This window comes from Sylvia atricapilla, chromosome 21 (assembly GCF_009819655.1).
Source record: "Sylvia atricapilla isolate bSylAtr1 chromosome 21, bSylAtr1.pri, whole genome shotgun sequence".
NCBI lineage: Eukaryota > Metazoa > Chordata > Aves > Passeriformes > Sylviidae > Sylvia > Sylvia atricapilla.
In genome coordinates this window covers 3,850,622-3,875,431 of record NC_089160.1, presented here as the reverse complement: position 1 = coordinate 3,875,431, position 24,810 = coordinate 3,850,622, and the positions used below count along the sequence as shown (strand labels likewise).

The 24,810-nt window shown below is 50.2% G+C and overlaps 4 protein-coding genes across 9 annotated transcripts; 2 read left to right on the top strand and 2 right to left on the bottom strand.

The window, feature by feature from the left end:
* Positions 1-164: 164 nt before the first annotated feature.
* On the bottom strand, positions 165-5,179 carry BRCC3 (BRCA1/BRCA2-containing complex subunit 3). The gene is made up of 8 exons (XM_066333972.1): positions 5,026-5,179; positions 4,565-4,684; positions 3,891-3,978; positions 3,145-3,233; positions 2,565-2,620; positions 1,976-2,107; positions 1,585-1,628; positions 165-881 (listed from the first exon to the last, which is right to left on the bottom strand). Exons 1-8 carry the CDS (start codon positions 5,128-5,130, stop codon positions 730-732), a joined length of 786 nt encoding a protein of 261 aa, XP_066190069.1. The 5' UTR covers positions 5,131-5,179; the 3' UTR covers positions 165-729.
* Positions 5,180-5,493: 314 nt separating this feature from the next.
* MTCP1 (mature T cell proliferation 1) lies at positions 5,494-9,779 on the top strand. Of its 6 annotated transcripts, none has more exons than XM_066334004.1 (6): positions 5,494-5,522; positions 5,847-5,901; positions 8,044-9,085; positions 9,182-9,352; positions 9,508-9,559; positions 9,641-9,779. In XM_066334004.1, exons 3-5 carry the CDS (start codon positions 8,978-8,980, stop codon positions 9,553-9,555), a joined length of 327 nt encoding a protein of 108 aa, XP_066190101.1. In that variant the 5' UTR covers positions 5,494-5,522; positions 5,847-5,901; positions 8,044-8,977; the 3' UTR covers positions 9,556-9,559; positions 9,641-9,779. The 6 variants fall into 6 exon arrangements, with proteins under 6 accessions (XP_066190101.1, XP_066190105.1, XP_066190104.1 ...); XM_066334008.1 differs by lacking the exon at positions 9,641-9,779 and having other exon boundaries at positions 8,044-8,154; positions 8,240-9,085; positions 9,508-9,561; XM_066334007.1 differs by lacking the exon at positions 9,641-9,779 and having other exon boundaries at positions 5,496-5,522; positions 8,195-9,085; positions 9,508-9,561.
* Positions 9,780-10,750: 971 nt separating this feature from the next.
* CMC4 (C-X9-C motif containing 4) lies at positions 10,751-14,051 on the top strand. Its single transcript, XM_066334011.1, has 2 exons — positions 10,751-10,817; positions 12,618-14,051. Exons 1-2 carry the CDS (start codon positions 10,760-10,762, stop codon positions 12,782-12,784), a joined length of 225 nt encoding a protein of 74 aa, XP_066190108.1. The 5' UTR covers positions 10,751-10,759; the 3' UTR covers positions 12,785-14,051.
* A 771-nt stretch (positions 14,052-14,822) lies between these two features.
* FUNDC2 (FUN14 domain containing 2) lies at positions 14,823-21,284 on the bottom strand. The gene is made up of 5 exons (XM_066334003.1): positions 21,174-21,284; positions 20,606-20,756; positions 19,233-19,308; positions 17,990-18,124; positions 14,823-17,572 (listed from the first exon to the last, which is right to left on the bottom strand). Exons 1-5 carry the CDS (start codon positions 21,190-21,192, stop codon positions 17,495-17,497), a joined length of 459 nt encoding a protein of 152 aa, XP_066190100.1. The 5' UTR covers positions 21,193-21,284; the 3' UTR covers positions 14,823-17,494.
* Between the last annotated feature and the right edge of the window lie 3,526 nt (positions 21,285-24,810).

Here is a 24,810-nt window from a genome sequence, read left to right as displayed (position 1 = left end):
GGAAGGAACCACAGTCCTCTCACTGAGCCAGCAGAAACAGTTAATGTTCTAGAGAACTTCAGTGCTGGGCACACACCAGCATTACACAGAGTAAGAGAATATACAGACTGACCAAAAAATGCAGGCCCTGTCACTTTGTAGCATTCATTTCCACTCCCAACAGCTCCAGCTTTGGAATTCTTTATTTGGTTTGACATATGCTGAACAAAGATCCTATGTCAAAGATCTTCCAGGTCTGCTCCCAAGCTTCCCTCCCACTTCTTACCTGCCTGGGTGAATGACCAGTGATCCAGAACATTACTAGAGATATAAGACCATGGTCAACTGAAGCTACTAAGCGAAGGCAGAAGTTGGCAGCATCAGATAATGAGAGCAGGGACAGGCTTTTCCCCTCTAACCCTTCTGTTCCAGGCTCCTGGAATATATGTAAAGCAGTAGGACTTCTGTCAAAATATAGATGGAGAAACAACAGGTTCCCTAGGTGTGTGCTCTCCAGGAGTCCAGTCAGGTGCTGCCCAGCTCCACTACTGAGCCAGCAGTGCAGAAACTGCAGACACAGCACTGCTTTGCACCAGCTGGGGCAGGTAAAGTCCTGATCCTGTGCACTTTGCTGCAAGAGAAGAGGCACAGCCAGTACCTTCACTGAGGCTATGTAGGGCCACCCTTCAGCCTGGAGTAGTTTTTGAAGACTTTTTCATGTCAGTTCCCTGAAGGGTCTGCATTTCCTCCTCACTCTAAAGCAGCAAGTTCCTCCAGCAGCTGCTCTTTCTCCTGCTGCAGCTCCTGCACACGCTGTTTGTTCTGTTCCAGTCTGTCCTCCAGCCACTGCAGCAAGGGCCCACTGATGGCAGACATTTGGCTGCAGAGATTCTTTGTGAACACTGCAAAGAGCAACAACACATCATGCCAGGGCAACATAGAAAAGACTCAGAGTGTAACAACACCCTCAAAGCCAAGAGACAGCCAAGGAAACCTTCCAGCATCCAGGGCAAGCACATATCTGCACAGGAAGGTCTGAACCAGCAGCTTGTAACAGGGAAACACCATTTCAGTGTGACCCAGGCAGGTATGACAGACCTACAAGGAAAATCTGCACACAGCTAGTCACTGATGCTAATTAATTTCTAAATTTAGAAGCATCACAGAATGCCTCATTTCCTAAACATGTGAGAATGGACAATGGGGTAATAAACTTGGAACAGAAGTGGGATTAGAATTCAGCCCATCTCGGTGGCAAAAGGAAAGATGCCACACCCCTGTTAACACTATGAAGTGCCAGGAGATGGAAGTATCCATGGAGGTTTAACACTCAACAAATCCCATATCCCCTTTCCTGTTCCAACAGAAAAAATACCCTAACCAAACCAAGCCCCAAAACCCCAAACAATCCCAAAGTCTTGTAATTTTAACCAATTCTACAGGGCCTGAAGGATTCATGAACCCTAAGATTAGGGTGTTTTACAGCCTTTGAAGTTTTTGATTTTAAGTTCCTAGTTATAATTCTGTTCCTATGTAACAAGACTCCACCGTTTTGATTCTGGGAGCAGCACACTGGACTGTCACATGCAAGAAAGGAGTCCTTACCTGAGCCATTATGGATCTTGGTTACAGAGTCAAGGTGTGTGAGGCTAAGGGAAGGAAAAGAAAGCAGGTTAGAGAGCAGGGAATTGTGTATTAAACCCAGGCTGTAAAACCAGCTGCCCATGAATCACTGAGCAGAGCACAGGTACACCTGAACCTCTTCACCTGCTGAAGCCCTGCACATTCACAAGGATAACAACCTGTGATCACAAAACCCCAAAATTCTGCTGCTAACCCCAGGCTCAGTTCTACAGACTTCAGGAAGTTCTACAGAGGCACAGGAGCTGCTAATCCTTCTCTAATTTCTACAGCTTTGCTAAGGCCTTGGCAGTCTAAGTACAGCAACAGTAGAACATGTCAGCCCTGGAGAGGGGCAGAGCCCCAGGGCTGTTACCTGTGAATTCTCCTGTAGGCATCCTGCTCTTCTTGGCAAAGGATCTTGGGCAGCTCCACAGCTGATTCCAGACACACTTTCCCAATGGTTTCATGGGGGACAACATGAATGGGAATTTCAATCCTTTCATATCTAAAAGGGTATGAGATATAATTAAAAGCAGTGAAGAAAAGGATGACTTCTACAACCTTATAACAGTCTGTCCAAGGCCTGGCAGTGCTGCACATCCACTTTTGGGAACACAGGCCTGAACTGACAGGCAAAGGGAAGCATTCTATATCCACATACTTGTCTTGAATTTGAATTGTAAGGTGCAAACCTTGAGGGCTTGACTTCTAGAGCTGGAAGCAAAAAGGTGGTGCTGCTACACAACGAACTGTAGCACAAATCCCCACCCTGACCTCAGCAAATCTTAAGAGAATAAATTATCAAGGCTAAATGAACCACTCCCAATCTTTAGATTCTCTTCCAGCAGCCTGCATGAGCAGAAGTCAGGAGACCCTGTGCAGGAATCTCTGTAGAGACAACCCAGAGAAAGGAGAGACAAGATAAAATAAAATTGGACATAATATTCTTCTGCTGTACTTACTCTGAACTCTTCTGGGCCTGAATAGACTGGAAACAGGTATAGAGAATTCTGCCTGTCTAAAGAGACAACAGAAAGTCAGATTTCAGAGGCAAAAAACATCTAAAGCCACAAATTCCTTCAGGAAGCTTTCAATAGAATTCCAGAGGTTTTGCTGTGATTTGCTTGCTGGAGGTGCTTAAAGCATACACTGATAAACCCTTTAATGATGAAAAAGCTCTTTAAGCAGCAGCTGCCTGGACAGCCTGGACCTGACTGCCAGTTTATCTCACATGACAGCCACACCTCCTGGAGAGGCTGAACGAGGGGCAGAGCTGTGTGTGCTGGGCTGGACGGCTGAGGGAAGAGCCCTGGCCCATTTCAGAGCACACTGCAGCTGCTGCAGCCCCCCTGAGGCAGCACAGAGCAATCATCATCTGTTCTCCTGCCCTTGGGGTAACAGCCCAAACCGTTCCCACTGTGCTTTCCATGTGCTCCCAGTACAGCTCTGCCCTCCCTGCAGGCTGCACACAAGGACTTCAGCTCTGCCCTGATGTTTCTCATGAGCACCTGGAGGGTTTGTTGCCATTTTTAAGTTGCCTACCTTGGTGTTCTTGTCCTCAATGAAGCAGGAAAAGATCAGCCCTACAAACCCTTGGTCCATCATCTGGTACATGGCCTGTGTGCGGACATCTGCAGGGACAGAAGTGAGAGTGAGAGCTGCCCTGCTCACCTGCAGCACTGGGAAATGATCTGCCACCTTCTGAAGGGTGATCTGGAATTTGGTAACAAATGTCACAAACTTTCTATTTACATCCTCACTCCGGGTGACTTAAGTTTAAAAAAAGGACCAAATTTAAAATGTAATTAAATAGCCAATCTTAGAAACAGAAGATGAGCTCACAAAACAAAGAAATTAGCTCACAGACTGCCTGGTGCCACTGGTCACCATAAAGTCTAACACATACACAGTACTCATGTACTACTTTTATGAAAGTTTTCAGCTATGCATTAACACTCACAGATGTCAGAAATCATCACAGCAAGCCTAGGATCCCCAGAGCTTTTTTTTGCTATTTCCCACACCCAAGGTGTGTTTTTTCTATCAGGAAGAACAGCAGTAGTGGCAGGAGCTGATCCCTGACTCCTGGGTCATGTTTGAGTCCTTGGGGAGCACACACAGCAATGGGGCTACACTGGCAGGGGCCCCTGCACCCCACCCAGACAATCTGCTCCTATCAGGGAATGTTTCAGGCTCAGAACTGTTGGAATGTGCAGCTCTAGAGCTCCAGTGACTCCAGGATCAGGAGGGGGAGTTTTCCCCAGAGCCCAGCCCAGGGCTGCTCTTACCGACGTGTGAGGGCCACACAGTGATGTGGGGGTGGGAGTGGTACCAGCCCACCACCCTCATGGGACGTCCTGTGATCTCAGCCAACCTGTGTGCAAGGTCAAGGAGCTTTTGGAACCAACAGACAAAGGGAAAACAGCAGAGTTTTAAAAGGATTTCCTATGAATCAGCAGAATTCCAGAATTCTTTGTAGGAGTGCTAAGAAACAGTGCAGGGAGCTGATGGGAGCCTCTTCCCCAGCACCATCAGGAGTCGCTGCAGGAAAAGCACCAGGATTTTGTTTGCATGTGGCAACAAACAACATTTCAGCAGCTGCCCAAGCCAGCATCCCTGAGTGTGTGCAGAGAAGAGGCTCCTCAATGCAGCACCTGCAGCCTTGCTGACCTCTCATCTTCACTCAGCCTCTCTGCTGAACTGCCACCCCCCTCCACAAACACACTGCAGGTTTTACCTGTGACCAAATACAAAACAACGATAAAAAATTTCTAACACAATCCCACTGTAAGCGCTGGAACCACCAAAGACTCCAGGGAAAGCCAAGTGCCAGCTGAGCAGCTGCAGGAGGGAGCAGCTGATGGTTTCAAGCCTACTACAGTCCTAAACCACAGCCCAGGAAAAGAGCTCTGAGGTAAAGCACTTGACTGGTGAGCCTGCTGCTGGTTCTGCTGAAGGATATCTCTGCTTCAGTGGAGGCAGCTGAAAGCTGCTCTGGTGAGATCTCCACTCGGTCTTTCCGCTTGTCCGAGCGGCGCAGGATTATCACAGAGTGGATGTGGACGATTCGGCTGGTGTCAACCTAAGGACACAGAGGGAAATCAGTCATTCCTCTGCTAGAGAACCAACAAGGCGCAGGGCACGGCCGGCTGCTCTGAGCATCACAAGGCACAGCTGTGTACCGGAGCACGCCGGGGTGTGGGAAGCTTTCCTGACTCTAAGCTTTCCTGACTCTGAGCTTCTACTCTCCTACGCGCTGGCAGCTGCCAGGGCCGCAGACCAGAGGGGTGCCGGGGTCGTTCCATGCGCGATGCCGCCGGTCACAGCCCGCGCCCCGCCGTCCCACGGCCCCGCGCAGGCCCCGACCCGCATAGGCAGTGCCGCCACCCGCCCCTCCCCGGGCCATCCCTCCGCGGGCGGTACCTCTCCGATGCAGAGCCCCATGACCTCCTCCTTCTCGGTGCTCAGCGCGTGGTTCAGGCACACCAAGAACGCGTCCGCCTCCAGGTGCACCGCCTGCACCGCCATCTTGCCTTCCCCGGCCCGCCAGCCCCTGGCCCCGCCTCCTTGGCGGATGGACCAATAGCAGCGGCGCCCGCGGGCCCTTCCAGCCAATCGGCGCAGCCTCCGGCCAGGCGAGCGGTGCGGCGCGGCGGAAGAGCCGTGCCGCCCGTGGGAGCGGCAGCGCCGGGGTTCCGCCCGGGTTCGGCGCGGCGGCCCATGCCCGCGGCCGGCCGCCGGGGGGTTGTAGGGCCGGGCCTGAACGGGAAGGCCCGGCCCGACCCGGCTTAACCCGACTCGGCTCAGCCCGGGGCCCGGCCTCCGGAGCCTGTGGGCAGGCGCGGGGAGGCGGCGGGTCCGGGGGGCGGGGGACGGCTTTGCGCGGCGCACGCGGCGCGGCGGTCACGGCGCGGGTGCAGGTAGGTCATGGCGGGCCCGGCCCGCCTGCCCGCGGCCGCCTCACGCCCAGGGCCGCCCGGCCGGCCCCGCGGCCCCGGCCCGGGGGCGATGCGGTGGCCGTGGCGATGTGCTGCGCCATCCTTCCGCCCGCCCCGCCATGGCCGGGCCGGTCCCACGTCCGCAGCACACCCCCTCCCCTCCGGCCCTTCCTGCCCGGCTTGGCCACACCGCCCCCCGCTCCCGCCCCTCGGCCCGGCTCTCGCATCCCTTCCCTTGCCCTCCTCGCCCCTCTGCGTGGCTCACCCCGCATTATGTCCATCTTTTTGTCTTCCTGTTTTTTTTAGATCCCACCAAAGCTCGGCCTGCCCTCCCCACGCTGCTGGACTGCCCGGCTGGTCGGTGAGCATCTGCTACCCCTCAGTAGGTCGGGCAGAGCGGAGCGTGGAGTCAGAGGGGCTTGCTCCAGGCAGAGTAGAGTCCAAACCCCCAAGAAGAAGCTTTAGAGTGTCTCAAATGCCCTTAAGTCACCAGATCATCAGATCCCTGAGTTGTCGCTGGAGCTGGGCTGGGTTTTTCAGGAAGGCACAGCATCCTTGTAGCCCTGAGGTGTGCAGGCAGCTCTCATCCTCCCGTAGAAGGGATGGCCAGCCTCGCTCTGGGGGCTGTAACTGTGTCAGCACAGCACTCCTGAGCCTCTGCAGTGCTGCTCCTTGGTGCCTAAATGGCAGCTGAACTCTAAAAGCAGTGGCTTTTTAGAACAGAAGGTGATAAAGGGTGAGTTTGTTCAGCAAACTGACCTCCAGCTCTAGGGTGGTCCAAGCAGCATCTGGAGCAATTTCTGTCACTGTTTCCATAAAATATTTTAATGTACCCAACTTAAAACCAAATAAATTGTCGTCACTACAAGCTGCATTCCTCCTCCTGGCCATTTTGACGTTTATCCATATATTATGGCTCAGAAATCCATCCAGGTCCCAGAACAGCATTAAACTTTTAAGATTGATGCTAAGATGGACAGAATACCTGCCAGTATCATTCCTGTCTGTGGGTATTGGGATTTGAATCACCCCAAAACAACACTTTGAACAGCTCAGCCTTCTACAGCTATGTTGATGGGAATGTTAAAGTCTCCAAGAACAATGCTGCAATCCTCCAGATTTAAGCTGTTGGGTTTTTTGTTGGTTGTGCTGGGTTTTTTGATAGGTTATGAAGCAAGCAGTGTAAGCACCTGGGTTGAAAACTTGTTTAAAATATAAGTAAGCTCTCTTCTCCTTCCACCCGTGTATTCCTTCAGGCTTTGTTTTTGGTTTCTGATCAAACCTGCAGAAATAGACACTGTGTATGTTTTCAGATGCACTGTCTAAGTGTGTGCTTGTGGAATCTCCAGTTTCATTGGTGTGTTTGGGTGCTGCAGACAGACCTGTCCCACCCCAAACCCCATTCCTGTCCCACCCCAAATCCAACTGACTTTTTTGCCTGACCTCAGGATTTTCCATGTAGCACTACCTGGGCACCTCCACAGGCCAGACTGAGCCTTTCAGTTCTGGGGAAGCTGGGGGCAAATCAGTGGGGCAAAGGGTGAAAACACACATTATTAACCTCTGCCCATTCTGCACGGTGTCCTCTGCACAAGAGTTTGTGTTGTCCTGGATTTGTCATCACTACCATCTCCACTCACCATGAACACAAACGTGCATGTTGTGCTTTAATCTTCCTACCTGTAGTTCAGCCAGGCTGAACCAGGTCAGTATTTGGATAGGAGACCTTCCAGGAGAGTTTACTTAGAGTAACTCACTCACTGAGACATATTTCTAGAGCCAGTCTTGAGCCTTCTGGTTCTGGGGATGACAACCCATAGAAATTCCAGCTTTGAATGAAATAAAAGCAAGTTCTTGGGCATTTCTGATCATGATGGAACTTTCTGCAGCTTACTGCAGAGTAGGAGAGTATCCTGGCCGAATTCCACCTGGGGTGATTACACTCAGCTGACTGAACATGAGCAGAGGCAATTGCTGTATTTCACTGTTGGGCAGAGTTCCACACAGGGGTTTAAGTTTGTAATGTGGCTTAGGGTAAAGCAGAAAGGAAAGGAATTACAGAAATGTCCTTTTAACCCTAATTCCTGAAGGCCTGGTGAGGTTTTCAGACTGCTGTCACATTCCTCTAAATGCCAGTGGTCCAGCTGGCAGGGCATTCCCTGGAATGCCTGTCCCTCATCACAGGATGGCTGTCAGAACAGTGGGGCTTTGTGTAGGGCACATACACATCCCCACACATCAAACAAGGAAACAGAATGGGTGAAAAAAAAAGTAATAAAAGAACACTCAAAGTTTTCTTTGTGACAGTGCTGTTCAGGCTGATCTGTGGTTGGTGTTTTGTTCTCAAAAAGGCTGAGTGTTCCCTTGGCTCAAAAAGGTAGAGAAACACTGATATAAGCTATGGAAGGCATCATGGAAGAGTATTTTCTGTTATATATGCACCCCAGTGTATAACAATTTTTTTTTTCTCTCCCTGACTTTCCCTCCTTTATTTTGTACCCAGATTTTCTTGCTCCTGTTTGAAATATGCCTTATAACCTTACAAGTTTTTGGAAGACCACTGTGTTTCACTGGGATAAGGAATATTGCATCTGCTTCATAGCAGGAGGATGTTGTATGTGTTACAGCTTAACTTTGTTCTACTTTACACCTAGATAAAGGATGAAGACTCTCTGTACCATTTTGATTACCTCTTCTAGGGTTCACAGAGAATCATTTCCCCTGACCTCAATTTGCTAATGGCTCAGCTTGATCTAACTGGCACACAGATAAACGTGCTGTTAAACAAAAGTTACAGTAGCAGGAACCACCTCAATGCCCCAAGCTCCTCTGCCCGTGTTGGTGGCTCTCTGTGACCAGCCAAAAGCCGAGCGACGCAGTCCTGAGTGCTGCCTCCGAGGAGTTTGGGTGTGAACGGACAGTGCTGTCACCCCTGAGAGATGGGACAAAGGACCCTGCACCCCGACAGCTCTGCGAGCTCCAAAGATGAGAGTCCTGCACACCGAGTTCTGTGCTTTGTCTCCAGAGTGATCTTCGTTCCTGTTAAGCTCACCTCACTGCTGGTCACGAGTTTTGCTTTTGGGATTTAGAGCACCTCATTTTCCCCTCCTCGTTTTACACAAAAGACTGTTAATAGGACTGTTAGCGGAATGAGCAAAGCCAATACTCCCAGGGTTTAACTTTGTACCAATAGCACCTTTTGCCCCAGAATGCCTTACCAATGCCGCCCGGCACGCGTGTCCCAGTGTACGACTTGGCCTGACGTTTCCGCTGGCTCAGGCACCACTTCAGCCTCCCGAGCTGACTTTTAGGGACGTTTCCGCGCGTAGCATCTCATCCAAGGAGTCAGACACCACCTGTCTGCCAGGTCCGGGAGCTCTCTCCGTGGATGTGCTCGGAGCTAAAGACACCAGCTGAGCTGCGGAAGCGCCGGAGGGATGGCAGAGGGAGGGGAGGCTGGCGCTCTTCCCGTGCGGCTCTGGGTGCGCCGCGTGGGGGTTTACTGCGATGAGCACCGCAAAACCTGGCTCGTGGCTGCGGAAGAGGCAAGTGTGCGCTTTGAGCTTCCCCGTGGTTGTAGCGTTGCTGTTTCAGGTGCCTCTGCCAGTAACTGCCTGCTCTGTTTGTTACTTTCCCCCCAGGAGGAAGGTATGCTGAGGGCTCGGATCCAAAGAGTTCAGGTTCCCCTGGGTGAGGCGCTGCGACCCAGCCAGCTCCCCCCATCCCGGCTGCCTCACATGTGGCAGCTGTCCCAGGGTGAGCAGTACAGGGATAGTAACTCTCGCGTTTGGGAGATAGAGCACCATCTCATGGTAAGGATGGTGGCAACAATAGACCATAGTCATGCCTGTTTGTGAAGTCGTTTGAGATCCTTGAGGGACGGCAAAGGACTGTTATTTTGTTGAAAAGTCCATTAGCTCAACCACGGTAACTGTAGACGTATTGAACTTTTCCTTGTCACTTACAGCTTGGTGGTGTTGAAGAACTGCTGCTTAAACTCGTGCCTGGGGATTAATCTGGTATGTGCAGATATTACCCCTGCTTTGCACTGTGCACTGTTTACTCCCGGTCTTTCTTTAATGTGAATTTTTGTCTTTCAGGAGCAGTGGCTTTAGGAAGATGCCATTGTCTGTTTTGTACAATAAAAGGTTCTCTCTCCACTGAAATGCAGCCACCTTTGAGGTGGAAGCAGTTAAACAACACGCAGCAACATCACACAAGAGTTTAGGACAGGCAGTGAAGAGGAGTGTTGTGACCAAGTGAAACATCAGGGCGAGTTCTAGGTAGGCAGAAAGTGATTGCCCGAGGTGGAATTTGGCCAGGATGCTGCAAATAATGCCCTAGTGATACTGGAAACTGCTGTGGGCTGGTGACTTGTCAGAAACTGGGAAGGCAGCAGCTCCCAGCTCTGAGCAGAGGCTGAACTGTGGCTCAGAGGGTTCAGTCTCACCACCACTTTTGGTGCTTTCCTTAGAGGTCTCCCGTTCAACTACTGGTACCACCAGCTTTTGCTTGGCTTTTGGTCTTACACTGACTCAGTTACAGGTGTCACAGCTGCAGAAAAATCAACTTGAGTGTCTGAAATAAATTTCTGATGGATGTGAACAAGATGGAGCTGTCCTCCAATGTGGCTGAGGGATTTTTTGGACAGAGGGAGAGGATTTCCAAAAGACTTTCTCCTGAAACAAAAAAGTCCTTGTTGGCTTTATGGCATATACATATACACAACTGAGTTGTTTGGTTGATTGTTTTTTTTTTAAATGCTTTCTCCAGCTGCAGTTCCATGACTTACCACCAAATCCTTGGTTGTGTAAAGCTCACAGAGGTGGATTTCACATAAATATGTGTCTTGGTATAAGGTCTAGAGATAGAAAATTCTTAAAATTTAGTCAGCTGTGTTAATTTGAATCTTTTCTGGAATCTTTGTACATCCAAGTGGAAAAGGACACATTTTAACTAGAGAAAAGGAAAAGGCTTTTAAACTTAGTGACATAAAACTTCCCCTATTGTCCCCATCATCATCTTTTAGCCAGACACACAGAGAGTTCTTGTGTATGTTGGCAGGCACCTGCAAGCAGCAGTAGATGTTTTCTGAATGATGACAGTGGGGGAAATTGGGAGCTCCTGAAAGATGTGTCTGTAGGACATTGTCTTTCCCCCACACCCTGAAAAGAACCTTGATCTACAGTAACATTTTTCTGTCATTTTAGTTCCTGAACATGTCCCGGAAGGACCCCTGCCAGAAACAAGCCTGTGAAATACAGAAATGCTTGCAAGGTAACAAGTGTCATTTTGTGTTTGATGTCTTGATTTTTGGTGGAACTTAATTCTTTTAACTTAACCTTGTCCTTTCACCTTGAGAAGGAATGAAGCACATTAGCGTCACCTGTTTGCAAAATGAACAAATTTATAATGTCTGATTTTAATAGAATTGCTTTGTGCCTAATTGTAAATAATGAGACATCATTAGTATAAAACAGAGCAATACTAACAGTAATATGCTTGGAGTGTTCTCCATGCTGGCAGTGAGATCCCAGGTGTATTTTTGGGACTCAGCTGTGGGCAGGGAGAGCTAGACATTATAATAAGCTCTCTTACAGTGTGGTTAGTAAGGGAGTAGGTGGATTGTATGAGAAGACTGCAGAGCTGCTCCAGGGGTGTTTCAAGAGCAGGTAAGACAGAAGTCTGTCAGGTTAGGTGATCTGTCCTCGAGGTGTGAGATGGTCTTCATGTCCTCAGCGTTTGTCTGGACACTACCTTTTACTGTCCTCATGGTTTGGAGCATTCTCCCATGAAGGACGACATTCTCTCCCTGTACTACTGCACTTAAAAGCCGATGGTTGACACTGTTTTGGTCCCATCTGTGGCAATGTCCTTTTTATAACAGTTGGGGAAGTTATTCCAAGTATTTTGCCTGTGTAGGTTTGTGCACAGTGTTGATCTGAATGGTTAAGTGTTGGCAGAGAAGCTCTTTGCTGCATGTACATTCACTGTCACTGCTGCTCGAGCTGTCATTTTGGAGTGCTGCTGTTCCTGTGTTGTGCTGTGGAATTGTTTGATGTGCACAGATGAAGCAGCTGAGTTGACAGAGGGCAAAACAACTTTTCCCTGTAAAAATTAAATTAGAAAAAAAATTAAATTAAAAAGTTAATAAAGCCTTAACTGAGGAATGCACAGTCACTGTATCCCGTGTGTGAGATGGAGGGTGGGAGCTGGACCTTTGGGAGATGCTGACTTCTCAAAAGTCATTGTTCCAAAAGATCTTGCTGCTTCCTCTGTGAGACTGAATGCCTGCTGTAAATCTCGTTTGTGTTTTGCTATCTGTGTGTGCCTTTCAGGAATGTATCCTTGACAGATAAGGCTGTGCCTGTACATAGCTACAGTTTTAGAAACAAAGCTGCAAGGGCAGAGGGACAGTTAGGGGAGCCTTGGAGCACTCATCAGCTGCAGGTTATGGCAGAGATCAATCAGCTCTCCTCCCAGGGGCCTGCCATGCCTCCTGGGCTGCCAGCTTCTAGAAATCACCACAACCTTTTTCTCAGGGGTGATCTCTGTGTTTGTATTACAGCTCACTCACCAACCCAGTCAGGGAATTCATAGCCCAGTGATCACAGCAGTGTGTGGTTTGCTCATTAGCCAGAAGGTGTTCACTGCTGCTTTCTGGGCTCTCTATGGGTGCTGTGTCTCACACATTATGATGCTGTTGCTTCTTTTAATCTTTTAAAAATCAGTGTGGGTGTGAGTGCAGCTTGTGTAGTGACTGCAGAACTCATCCAAGGCAGAGCAGGTGGCTCTGCATGCCCTGTTTCTGGGCAGACAGGCAGGTGATTCTTATTTCAAACCCACTCAGTCTCTTCCTGCAGGGCTCCTCTCTGAGAGCCTTTGGCCACAGCTTTAGATAACTAAAGAGAGGTTTTTGTGAGCAAGAGAAGTTTTTTTAGGAGCTAAAGAGAGGTTTTTTTGAGCAAGAAAATGATGGAATGCATCAGTAAGCAGCTGAAGAGCTGGGCTAGGTGTGCTCCTTCTGGAAACAAAGCCTGTTCCTCCCTGCAAACCTGGTGTCTCCTTATTTTCCAGCTAACAACTACCTGGAGTCCAAGTGTGAAGCTGTGCTTCAGGAGATGCGGAAATGCTGTGCTCAGTACAAGGGCAGATCCGTCTGTTGTTCAGGGTTTGAGAGAGAAGAAAGGGAGAGAGAAAAGGTTAAGTTGGCTTCAGAAGGAATTTCCCCACCACCTCAGTAACACAATGCAGCTCCAGCAAGTGCTGGAGCATGGACTCACTTGAAGAGCTCGTGTGTGTTTTTACAAGCCTTCTTTAGACTTTCAGAAAAGCCAGATTGCTCCTGGGACACACCGTTCAGCACACCAAAAAGCATTACACAGTACCAACATATGGCCTGGTTAACAAACTTTATTTTCTGTACGAAATCATAGTCTATGTTGCCTCTGCATCACACCTGTGAAATGTCAACTCAATGTTTTTAGGATGCTTACCTTACTCTAATCCATCCTTGCTCTTAAAATGGAGAATTGGAACCGAGTTATTCTGGCTTCTGGAGTGAGAGGTACAGGAAATGAGCTCAGAAGAGTGAGTTTAAACATGAAACAAACCCATCACGATACAACAAAGGTATTGCTGCCACCTTGCAGTAGTTCCAGACAACATTTGCCTGTCCAGTGGTTCAAGCTCAAGAATGGGAATCAGGTCTGGTGATTGTTCCTAAGTCTTGCATAGATCATGAGTGACTACAAGTCACTTTGCCTAAGTGCCTCACTTTTCCACTGGACAGAGTTGTTTATTTTATATTTGAATTGCCTACACGCTGCTATTTGCATGATAAAGATGTTACAGGAATATTATTTCAGGGATTGCTACAGGGATAGGCTATTTTTTTAAAAAAGCAATATTCATTTGAAAGATTTGACTGTTGATACAAAATTTATAAATTGATGTCTAATTGAACACCTTTAAGCAATATGCTTTGAATCCAAGTCCAGTTAAAACTGCTGATACCCAAAGGCCTGTAACAGAGCCCTGGGCTAGATCCAAGAACTGACTTAGGTGCTGCTTACTGAACAAGCAGTTGTAGGCAGTTATTTTCCACACAGCATTCCAGACTCACTCTCAAGCCGGCTGTGTCTGGACCACAGGAGAGATGGCTTTCCAGAAGCTCTCAGCCATGCAGCAGAATTTCCTGTAACCTGTAGGAAGAGCTCATAGACAGGTTCCTGCACCACCCTTCAGAGCTGCCTGTCTTGCTGTCCCCTGTAGCAGGAGTCCAGGCACCCAAATATCAGGCTCCCAACCCACTAGCCCTAACTCTGTATTAGATCTAGCCGTAAAGGACTTTTGTGCTGTGATCAAGTACAACTTACTTATGAAATAGAGCTTCTATAAACCACTGAGGTCTAGGCACAATAGCTGTGTGTATTGAAGCCTAGAGGAGCAAACCATCTGTATTCACTGCTCTGAAATACCATGGTACAAAATAAATGACTGGAAAAACTATGGTCTCTGGTTGTTTGTTGAGCTGCAAGCCTGGTGGCTTGGCTGCCATTCACAGCCCAGAGCCACATGTGATCATGTTTAAATAGAAGCTGCTTGGTATTTTCATAACTGGGGCTGAAGATCAGAATAATTTATGGCTTGTCTTCCCCTCCCACTGCCCTCCCCCTCAAGAAAAAAACCCTTAAGACAAAACAAGGGGTTTAGTGTCCTTGAAAAGTAGAGGAAAGTGATGACAATGTTGTGAACCCCCTCAAACACTGACACATAGCTCATTTTTCTCTTTTGCCCTATCTGAGTAGGAACGTTGGAAAAAAGTCACTACTAGATGATAAAAGGTATATATTTAGGCTTCTGTTGTACCCATGAAAAAGAAATAGCCTTGTGTCCATGCCCATTTGAAGATGGGTGGAACAAATTTGCTCAGCAGAGGCAACTCAGGCTGGCTACAGACCCACCTCCTGCCCTAGCAGCATCCCACTTTTTGGGAATATGGGTGCTTGGTGCCAGGATAATCAGGGAGAGGGATTTATTAAGGTAGCCCAGGTTACCTGCACGGATGAGGGGAGGCTGAGAATCATTTATGTTGGAAAAGACCTTTAAGATTGAGTCCAACCATTCCCCCAGCACTGCCAAGTTGACCACAAACCTAAGTCCTTAAGTGCTACCTGCTACACTCCTGCTGCTGGTCTGGCTGCAGGTGCTCCCCTCAGTCACAGTGACACAGGAACGTGCTGGATCTCAGGAAGCCAACAGACCTCACACAGAGAAGCATTTAGAGCAAAACTGTTTAATAAAATATCATTTCAACAAGCATTTACATACAATATATAAAACCACTTTAAAAGCCTAATGTGTTTTGAAATCTTCTCATCGTGTAACAGATGTCAGAAGTTGTTGAAACAAGACTAAAAGGAGCAAAGTGGGGAGGGGAAGGGACACCTCATCTTGGCACCTGCAGCAATGAAAATCCATCCCCACAGAGACTGATTAAACATCAAAGCTTCCAGTGTTGACCCACAGCATCAAACAGTGCCAGCCATGAGCCCAATGCCAGCACAGCAGAAAGATTTACCACATCCTGATGTCCTTGTCCATTCCCTGCCTACATTCACAACAAAGTCAGCATAAATCTGTTAACTGTTTCCCCTTTCTGCAGCAATACAAGCATTTTAGCTCCCTCTCTGGGCCATTTCTCTCCATAGCAGCAACTGGGACTTGAGCAGAACTCACCCCACCTAGGGCTGGGCAGAAATAGTGACTTATTTGAGCCTGAAAAACATCCCTAAGGTCTGCTAATGATTTGCTTTGAGCTTTGTCGTTGGAGACAGCTTTGTGGAGATCAGTGCATCTCAGAAGTTGTGTTCTGCAGCCCACCCAGCCAAAGAGCAGCAATGCTGTTGTCCTACAGGAACAAGAGACACCCTGCAAGACCAATGTATCAATTTATGCATGTTCACACCTGCAGATCCTACAGAAAAACAAACCAAATCTCAAAAAACCCCACCACCATCTGTCACTCCACTGCTAAACACCAATTTATTGAAGACCTATTTGCTGCATCCCATCACTCCTGCAGTCCAGGAGTCCTTTAGGAAGGCCACTATTAAAAGGATGTGAGCCTAGCTGCTCTTTCATTCTCCTTGGCCATGTATTGCAGGACAGGAGCAAAGACAGCAACTTCTATCTCTTGATTATCTGCAGCCTCTTTTCAGATCCTGAAGGTGAGGAAAAACCTCAGCTTAATCAGTGTGGTGCTACACGGACACTTCAAACAAGATTACCACTACAAGTGCTCATTCCAAACCCTCTGGTGGAAGAACTCACCATTTCAGCTCTGCCAGCAGCTCTCAGGGGCAGATACCCTTTCCAGCCACACTGAAAGCAGCAGATCACAAAGCCATTGCACAGTAGTGGAAATGGGGTGCAGCTGCTGAGCCAGGTGCTGAAAACCACCCACCCATGAGTGTCATTGTTGCCTACCACACTTCCCATTGAATGATGAGCTGACTTTCACATAAAACCCCACATTCTGGGCAAGAACTCCTACCTAAACCTGCTACAGGACACCACCACGTGTCAGGCAAGTCTCCATGCTCACAGAATACCTCTGGGGGATGTTTGTACTGCTCACAACTGTGCTCAGTCAGATGCCCAAAAACAGCTGAGCTCTGCACCTGAGCTGCCTCATCTCCTGCAGGAAAAGGGCTGCAGCTGATGGAATTAAGCAAACAGCTTTTCTTGTGGAAATGGCAAACACAAAGAAGGAAGGAACATAACTGAGGTGGAAATATGCAAATGAACTGCTCTCACAAGAGCACGGTCTGGCTTTCACAAAAGTTTTGCCATTTCAGTTGCTTACAGAGACCAGTGAGAAGGAATCTGTGCTCTTCAAGAGGCAGGTAAAGGACTGCACTCCTGATTTCACATCATCCCCCTTTCTCCAGTACAGCTGGCAACAGGGACCTGGACCAGTACAATGTACCCTAAGCAGGGATACATTTCCTGTCTACAGTCCTGTCCCACATGGTTACAGCTCAAAGAAGCTGGTGCCATGGTTACATACAAGAGAAGGTCGTGATAGACATAGAAACCCCAGTCAGAGGCCCAGGGTGACTTACAGTGAGTGGCACAGCTGAAATGCCCCCATGTGACACAGCCAGGTTGGGCCTGCTGGAAGCAGGAGAGAGCCTCAAAGGCTGAGCAGTCAGGTGGCAATACAGCACAGAAGCTGGTGACTTTCAGAACACATGATGAGGAAAGGGCCTGGAGAGTCAGCCTCAGTGCTCAGTTTCCATCAGCAGTGCCAGTGCTGCAACTCCAGTATGGGGAAGGATACCAGCAGAGACAAAACCAAATGGCCATCTATGTGCAGTGCAACAGCAGGGCAGGAAAATCCATATTCCCCTGTCCTGGATACAGCTCAGGCTGTCCTTTGACACTTCTGCATCCACCCCAGGACAGTCAACCACATTTTGGATTGCACAGACCATCTCTGTGCAGAGGGAAGCAGAGGTTTTCCAGGTACCAGGGCAGGAATACTGAAAGCTAAATCGTGGTGAAGTGCTGACAGCTGTTTAACACATACACTGGCAGAACAAAGATACGCATAACAGTCCTGAGCACCTGGAAGAAGCACATTTAAGAAGTTTCTCTGCCACTACATTTTTATGAAGTTGAAACTCATCTGAAAATTTGAAACTGGGCATATTTGGTGGGAAATCATGATACACTGGGAGTTGTAATCTTCCAGACCAACCCCAGCACACTAACAACCCAGACAAAAGAAAAAGGTGGAAATCAGAAGCAGCGTTGTAAGAAATAAGGGCTGGAACCTGTGAGTAGATGGGACTGAGTCTGTTGGCAACATCCTTTGACTTCTAAGTGAAAGATAACAGCAGTAGAGGAGGGGAGGGGAGGTTGGGCATGAGAGCAGAGTGCAGCTTCTAGGATGCCATTCCAAGCAGGAATCCTCCAGCAAACCCTCCAGTCAGGATAACATTCTTCTTCAGAAATATGATCACCTAAGCATGGGTGAGAAGAGACAACAGTGTTCAACAACATCAGGCCACTCACTGACCCTCCTGCTAAGAAGAAATCCCTCAGGCTGTTCTTCAAGGCAAGTGATGCTCACAGAGACGCCACTGCTCAGATTTGGGAAAGCTTCCTAATGACCTCCCCTCCCTAACTGCACCAGCACACAGCCAGATCTTCACCCTGCTCAGCCATGAGCAGCCAGGTCCTCCAGTAAAATGCTGTGGGAAATTATGTCTTCCTAAACTCTAAGTAGACAACACCCACAGCTTTTGCCATCTCTCCCATTTTGCTGTCATGCAAGAATTCTCTCCTTGTATTTGCACAATTGAACATCCATAACAGTTCAGGATTTAATCCTGTTTTCTGCTGTCCCTTCAGCACATGCCCTGGGAGAGCAGTCTCACCTCATCCACTCTGCTTTTCACTTCTGGATGTATTTTATTACCACTGCTGTGAAATTTCAGCTGCTGCTTGGCTTTGTCCATGTCCCGTTGTACTAGATTCCAGTCCACCTTGATGTATCCTGTGTGGTTTGCAATCTAGAGTTTGGAGGATTAGAAAAAAGTTCCTGAAGTCCTGCACAACCATGGCTAAACAGACCCCTTGCTCACCCACCTTCCTCGACCACAGCCACCTCCCACTCACTAGTCCAGTGGCCACACTGGCCTAAAAATTGGACAGAACACCAGCCCTGGAGCTGTGTCAAGTGTTCTGCAACATAACAGCTTGGCACACACTACAGCTTAGCCTGCTTCAGCCTCTCTTCCCCAGTGTAAAGCTGGCATCACCTCCCCCTCATAACTGCCATGGATATTGTTGGGACTCCCTGCAGTTCTCCTGTTGCTGTGGGTGGACACACCTATTAATAGCCCTTTCCTCTGAAACTATTTGATCTGCTCAGAGTGATTCAGCTGTGGAACTCCCTCTGCCCAGAGCAAGCTTTTGACTTTCAGCAGAACAAGCAGAACCAGGAGAGCGAGGGAGAATGAGTCACACACAAGCCCTGTCTGCCTGAGGAGCAGGTGAGAGCTGAACAAGGCCTGAGAGCTGCTCTACCTGCTCCAGGATGCACCACATATATGAACACATCCTGGCAGCCCAGTTATAGGACTCTTGGAAACCAGCAAAAGTGGCAGAGGACAGAGAGATCTCCTTTCTCTCCTCTTCCCCAGTGCTTTACAGCAAGCCCCATCTGTGCTGGCTGGACTCCTCAGGAAGCCATGTTGGCAGGAAGCATATTACAGATATGGCTAAATCCTTCTTGACATCCAGGGCTGCTCCTCCAGGCACAGCCACAGGGCTCAGTATGTTAGCCTGTCCTGCAGCAGCAGCCTGGCTCACTGCAGCTGAAGGCTGTGCCATGCTCCACTCAGGTGGCCTTGCAATAACAGCTCTCCTGTGCCTTTTGCCTGGCCTTTGGAAGCAGATCCTCAGTGAATGTGCAATCCTGGGGTTTATGCACACTGACTCTGCTTTGCTGTTGCATCCATGTGCCCTGGAGAACACACATCCTTGACATTCACAGCCACACAAAGCCCCTGGCAGAGGGGGGGACTGACCCCACATGTCCCAAGAGGCAGTGGTTCCTAGACTTTTGTCCCCAGCAGCACAGCTCTCAGAAAGCCTTGGGCTGCTGTTCATACACACCTGAAGTAGAAAAAAGCCTCCTCCCACTGCTGTCGCTGCCAGCTTTCCAACTTTCTGGAAGATGAATCCAGTACACCTACAAATCAACAAGGATTCAGTCAGGAGAATGAAACACCACACACATGACTCATTATGCTTCTCACAGGTGAGGCTGCCTTTGGCAGGAGTTACCCAAGACTGGAGACAGCCCGACAAACACCATAAGAAACTCGTGTGCAACCAGAGAGAAGGACTTGCACTCAGCCAAGAGTGATGCTTTTATAGCTTTTCACTTTCTGCCGTCACATTCCAGCCTTTTTCAGTTTGGTTCTTATCTCTTCAACCTCATCCTTCTCTCAAAAGAGTAACCAGAAACCAGTGATTCCACCAAAATCAACAAGTGATTTTATGTTTTGATATTTTTAGTTTAACTGGAATAATCTCTGAGGGGAAATTAGGGAGCACATGTGCTGCTCCATGGTAAGAGCATGGGGAGCAAATCACAAGCCTCCTTCTTACTTATTTATAAAGTAAGCAGTAAACAACTACTTACTTTACCTTTTCATTTCTCAGAAGAGAAAAACAATGGAACAGCACACAGCAGGGATCTAAGGCTATACTGGTCTCCAAAATGGGTTACCTGCTTTCAACATGAAAACATTCCTGCAGCCACCAGAACTGCAGCCAGCACCACCCCATTGCTCAGTCATGCAGCCATGGGCTGGTGTGTTGTGCCACCCAAAACACACTTTCCTGGGAACACGGTTTCCTTGTGAGCATTGCAAACAACACAGCAACCTGCTTTTACCCACTTCTGAATGCACTTAGTGAAGATACAAGAGAGAGGCATCCACTCTGTCATACACTGTTAAGTAATTCCCCTATTGCCAGGTGAAGATGAGGGGCACGATAAGAAGCAAAGCAGTGATTACACAAAATTTTCAACTCAAACGATGCCGTGGGAATGAAGCTGCAAACAGAGCCACACTCAGTCCCAGCAGCAAGTGACAGAGAACCCCAGGAACTGTGATCCCAGGAGGTTTTTAATACAGGTGCCTGAAGCACATCTACCTCCACTGCAGAAGGCATCCTTGTTTCATATCTGCCTGTCCTAATTCAACAGCACCACTTTTTGTCAGAACTTAAAAATAATTACAGACTGGTACAATTTTCTTCCCTTCGAGACAGTGTCAGTTACTCAAGTTACAGAGAGCATTTAAGACATTTAATGTCTTAAGCATTTAAGACAGCCCCGAGCTCAGCAGCCCATGCCAGGGGACAGCAAGCTGAGCACCCGCCTTCTCTGAATGACTGCCACATGACCACCCAGCACCCGTCAGTGCGACCTCAAAGCGCCTGCCGTGAGCAGCAATGGCAACCCCGGCTCATCTTACCATCCCGTGACCCCTCCGATCACCAGCTGCGTGGCCACATTGTATTTCTCAGCGCTCGACCCCGAGTTGGGGGCGAAGATCTTGCGCCACCAAGGCCGGTTCTTGGTGTACTCCGCCAGGTCCAGCACGTTGAATGTGTCGTCCTTTGCACCTGCAGGCACCTGGAGAGGCTCAGTGCTGGGACCACTGTACCACAGCCCCCTGCGGCTGCCCGGTGCCTCCCCAGGGGCACGGGAGCCGTGCCCAGAGCTCACGGAGACTGGCACTCCCCCGGTTCCTGGCCATTCCCATGTCCCTCAGCCCCCTCCCAGGGCCTCCGGCACCCCGTCCCCTCATCCCCTCGGGGACGCCCGTCGCAGAGCGGCCGGGGATGGGGACCTGTGCCCGGAGCCGCCCCCTCGGGCCCTCAAGCGGGGCCCGGTCCCGGCAGCCGCGCTGTGCAAAGGGAACCGCGCTCTGCAGCGGGGAGGCCGAGCTGGGCGAGCCGGGCACCCGCTGCCAGGGGGAGAGGGGTGGAGGGTCCCGCGCCCCGAGCCATCCCCGGCCAGCCCGGCCCGGCCCGGCCCACCTCCGCCCGGCACCGCCATGACGCCGCTGCGCTCCGCGCAGGCGCGGGAACGGCGCGCGTCACCGGGAGCGCGCGACGGGGGGCGAGGGGAGAGGCGTGAGGGGAGAGAGATGGGGGGAGAGGCGTGAGGGGAGAGGCGTGAGGGGAGACGGGAGCCAGGAGCCAGGGGAGAGGGAGTGCAGGGGAGAGGGGTGAGGGGAGACGGGAGCCAGGGGAGAGGGATGAGGGGAGAGGCGTGAGGGGAGAGGGATGAGGGGAGAGGGGATGAGGGGAGACGGGAGCCAGGAGCCAGGGGAGAGGGAGTGCAGGGGAGACGGGCCGGAACGCGGGCGGAGAGATGGGCACACACGGGGAGAGAGGCGGGAGGCGAGCGCGGGGAATCATTCACAGAATCCCTACGTTGGAAGAGAATTCTAAGATCATCGAGTCCAGCCCACTCCTAAACACCTCAACTAAACCATGGCACCGAGTGCCACATCCAGTCTTTCTTTAAACACATCCAGGGATGGTGACTCCACCATCTCCCCGGGCAGGGCAGGATATTTTATCACCCTTTCTGTAAAAAACTTTTTGCTGATATCCAACCTACATTTCCCTTTCCCGAGACTGTGTCCTCGCGTTCTGTCAGCTGCTGCCTGGGAGAGCGGCGGGAAGGGCTCTGAGGGGAAAGGGGCAGGAGGGAAGGAGAACTCAAGGGAGAGGGGCACAGGAGGAGCCCCTCCGACGACACATTCAGGGGTGCGGTAGCAGCGCTGCGCCAGCGGCATCCACGGAGGATGCTATAGCTATAGCCCCACGGTGGTTTGCTTCCTCTGACGTGGGAGCTCTTGCTTGGAAAGCTCTTGTTTTTTGCCGTTTGCTAAATGACCCCAAACCCCCCAGCATTCTGGGCAGCTGAGCACTCTAGCACACAGCATCAGGTGTGCTGGAAGCAGCATGGGGGTCCTGCTGCAGTGCATTTCACACCCAGCCGTGGCCTGGTATGCCTCTGCCCCGGAGCTGATTTGGGCAGCCTGGACATGCTGCCTGGTAGGGGATGCAGCTGCCGAGGGCATTGCAAAGATGGAAATCCTGAGACACAACAATCAGTCGATCAATCAATAATTCTCATGGAGGCATTGTGACAGAGGAGACTCGACCCTCATTTCCTCATTTGGGGATTAATGGAAAGCAGTGTGTGAGCAGGAGCAGGAGCACATGCGACGTGGGATGGGCAGGGGAACAAACACTCTTCTAGGAATTAAAAACTCTTCTAGGAACTAACAGCAGCACTTGACTGCCCTGGTCAGGATATCCCACTAGTAAACATCCCAGCACCTCATTGCCCCTTGCACGTAGGTGGGGACGTGTTGGGAACTGCAGCAATATCCCACGTGTTTCCTGCACTGTCCTGATTAGGGGAACTGGCTGGAGCAGTGTGTGCGTGCATTCACACCAAAGTGATAGGACAGCACTTCCCTGGCCATGGAAGGAAAAGATGTGGCTGGGGAAGGGATGGCTGGAGACAAGTTGGCCTCTAGAAATCCAGTCTGAACACCAGTGTCAGATGGCACTGGGGTCTTCTGCATGTCTGATACATGACAGGCTTCTATCCCTATGCAGTGCATGTCCCTGGTTTTGTCTCCTCTGCCCTGAGCCAAGGGATGTCCTCATGCCCTGGGGCCAGGCAGGTCTCCTTTGGTACCTCCAGCTGTGGGTTCTCCTGCACATGTGATCCCAGGGACATCTGATGGCCTGGCCATCTGCAGCATGGCCTCATCTTTGCTAGCACATGTGCACCATCATCTGGTGTAGGCACATGGCTTCCTCCAGCAGGAGAGAAGGATCTGGGCTAATAAGGTGGAGGTGCTTCAGGGCTGGGGGTCCTGTGTGGTGGGGTCAGGCACAGCCTGCTGCAGGCACAGGTGTGGTGGGTGCAAGGACCCACAGCCACTGCAGCTCCCTGCCAGGTGCCTTCCTGGTGTTCAGCTTTGGAGGCACAGGCATGAAACACCATTCCCCATCTCAAAGGCTTTCTGTCCCTCCTGGCACCACCACAACCTTCCAGGCTCCATGGCCAGGCTGAGCTCACCAGCCCATGGGAGCTCCCAGTGAGTGCTTCTGCTGCCTGACTCATTCAGAGACGCCTCTGATGTGAGGAACAAGAAAGAAAGCAGAAATGCTCCACTGACCCACTTACTGCAGGGAAACCCAGCAGAGGAAAGCAGGCTTAGTTTTGGAACTCCTCCATGTCAGTATTTCTAGTCTGATGCTAGGGCAGATCCATCAGGGGTGGATTTCTTGGATACTCAGTGGTGTTGATGGCATCAGCCCTGCTGCACTGCTGTTCCCTGGGGGTCCCTGTGTCTGTGAGTTTGTCCATCCAAGAGCTGCACTGGGTTGCAGCTCCTCTTTGCTGGGCTGCAGTAGCTTGGAAGTGCTGATATAAGGGGCACTGCCTGGTCCTCCAGACAGATCTGTGCCATGTGGCACTGCTGTTTTCTTGGTGCCAGGAAGGGTGAGTGCCCTGTGCACGGCTGCTGCTTCTGAGACACTCAGCATTCCTGAGAAGCTGTCATGAATGACTTGTTCTTTCTCACACACACCAAAAAAAGCTCCAGAAGAGATTAGACACAGTTCAAATGATTCGGAGTAATTTTTATCTGCCCCAGACTGTTATTGTTCTGAGAACTGCACATTTCAGGGAAACAACCAGTACATTCTGCATGCATGTGGGTCCTTGGCTCTGGGAAAATGTTTCCCCGGGAGTCTCCATGGCAGGAGCCTGTCGTGGCTTTTCCATCACATCTGCACAGGAGGGTGATGCCCTTGAGGATGGGCAGATGAGCTCCAGGCAGAACTGGAATGCCAGTGCCTCTCTGCAGCTTCCTCAAAGGCACAGCTGCTGCCTGGCCCAGCCATGGGTGACACTGACAGTTTTCAGAGGCTCCCACATGGGTTTGCAGAGCCCTTGGAAACTCCACAGCTGTTAATGGCACCCACTGGCTGGGGCCATGCTTGCTCTTGCTGGGGCATTTGGGGTCCAGCTTGATATGCTGGGCCAAGGAGGAGCTGGGCTCCCTCTGGATGTCCAGTTGTCCTTGGCCTGGTTTCCTCCACACTGGCTCTCATGTGCCTGCACAAGTTGCCACTGTGTGCATCAAGGCCAGGATCTGGACCCTCTCACAAGTTACTCCACAATTTTCACACCTGGACTCCCTTTCCCACAGCCTTGAGTATCTTGATAATATTATAGAGTCAAGAAGTTTCTGTGTTGCCCCATGCAGAACTCCAGCACCCAGAGTTGGAGTACCCCTCCTGGCAGCCTGTCCCCATCCTCCCACATGCCCATCCCATGCTGCCCTCTTTGTGGTCATGTTGTCTGCTTGGCCATGCTTTCCCCATCTGCTTGTTTTTGAAAGCCTTTCCAGGTGAGTCTCACAGCACCAGGAGAATCCCAGACGGGATGACTAAAATAAAGTCACATCCATAGCAAGGGACACTGGAAGCACGGCCCAGATCTCCTGTATTTCTACCAGAAAACTCTCTTCCCTCCAGTATTGAGTACTCTTCTGCTTCACTGCAGTAGAGCAGGATGCAAAGCACCCTAGGGCATCCCCAAGTGTGACACACCACTTGCTTTGCCCCAAAATCCTTG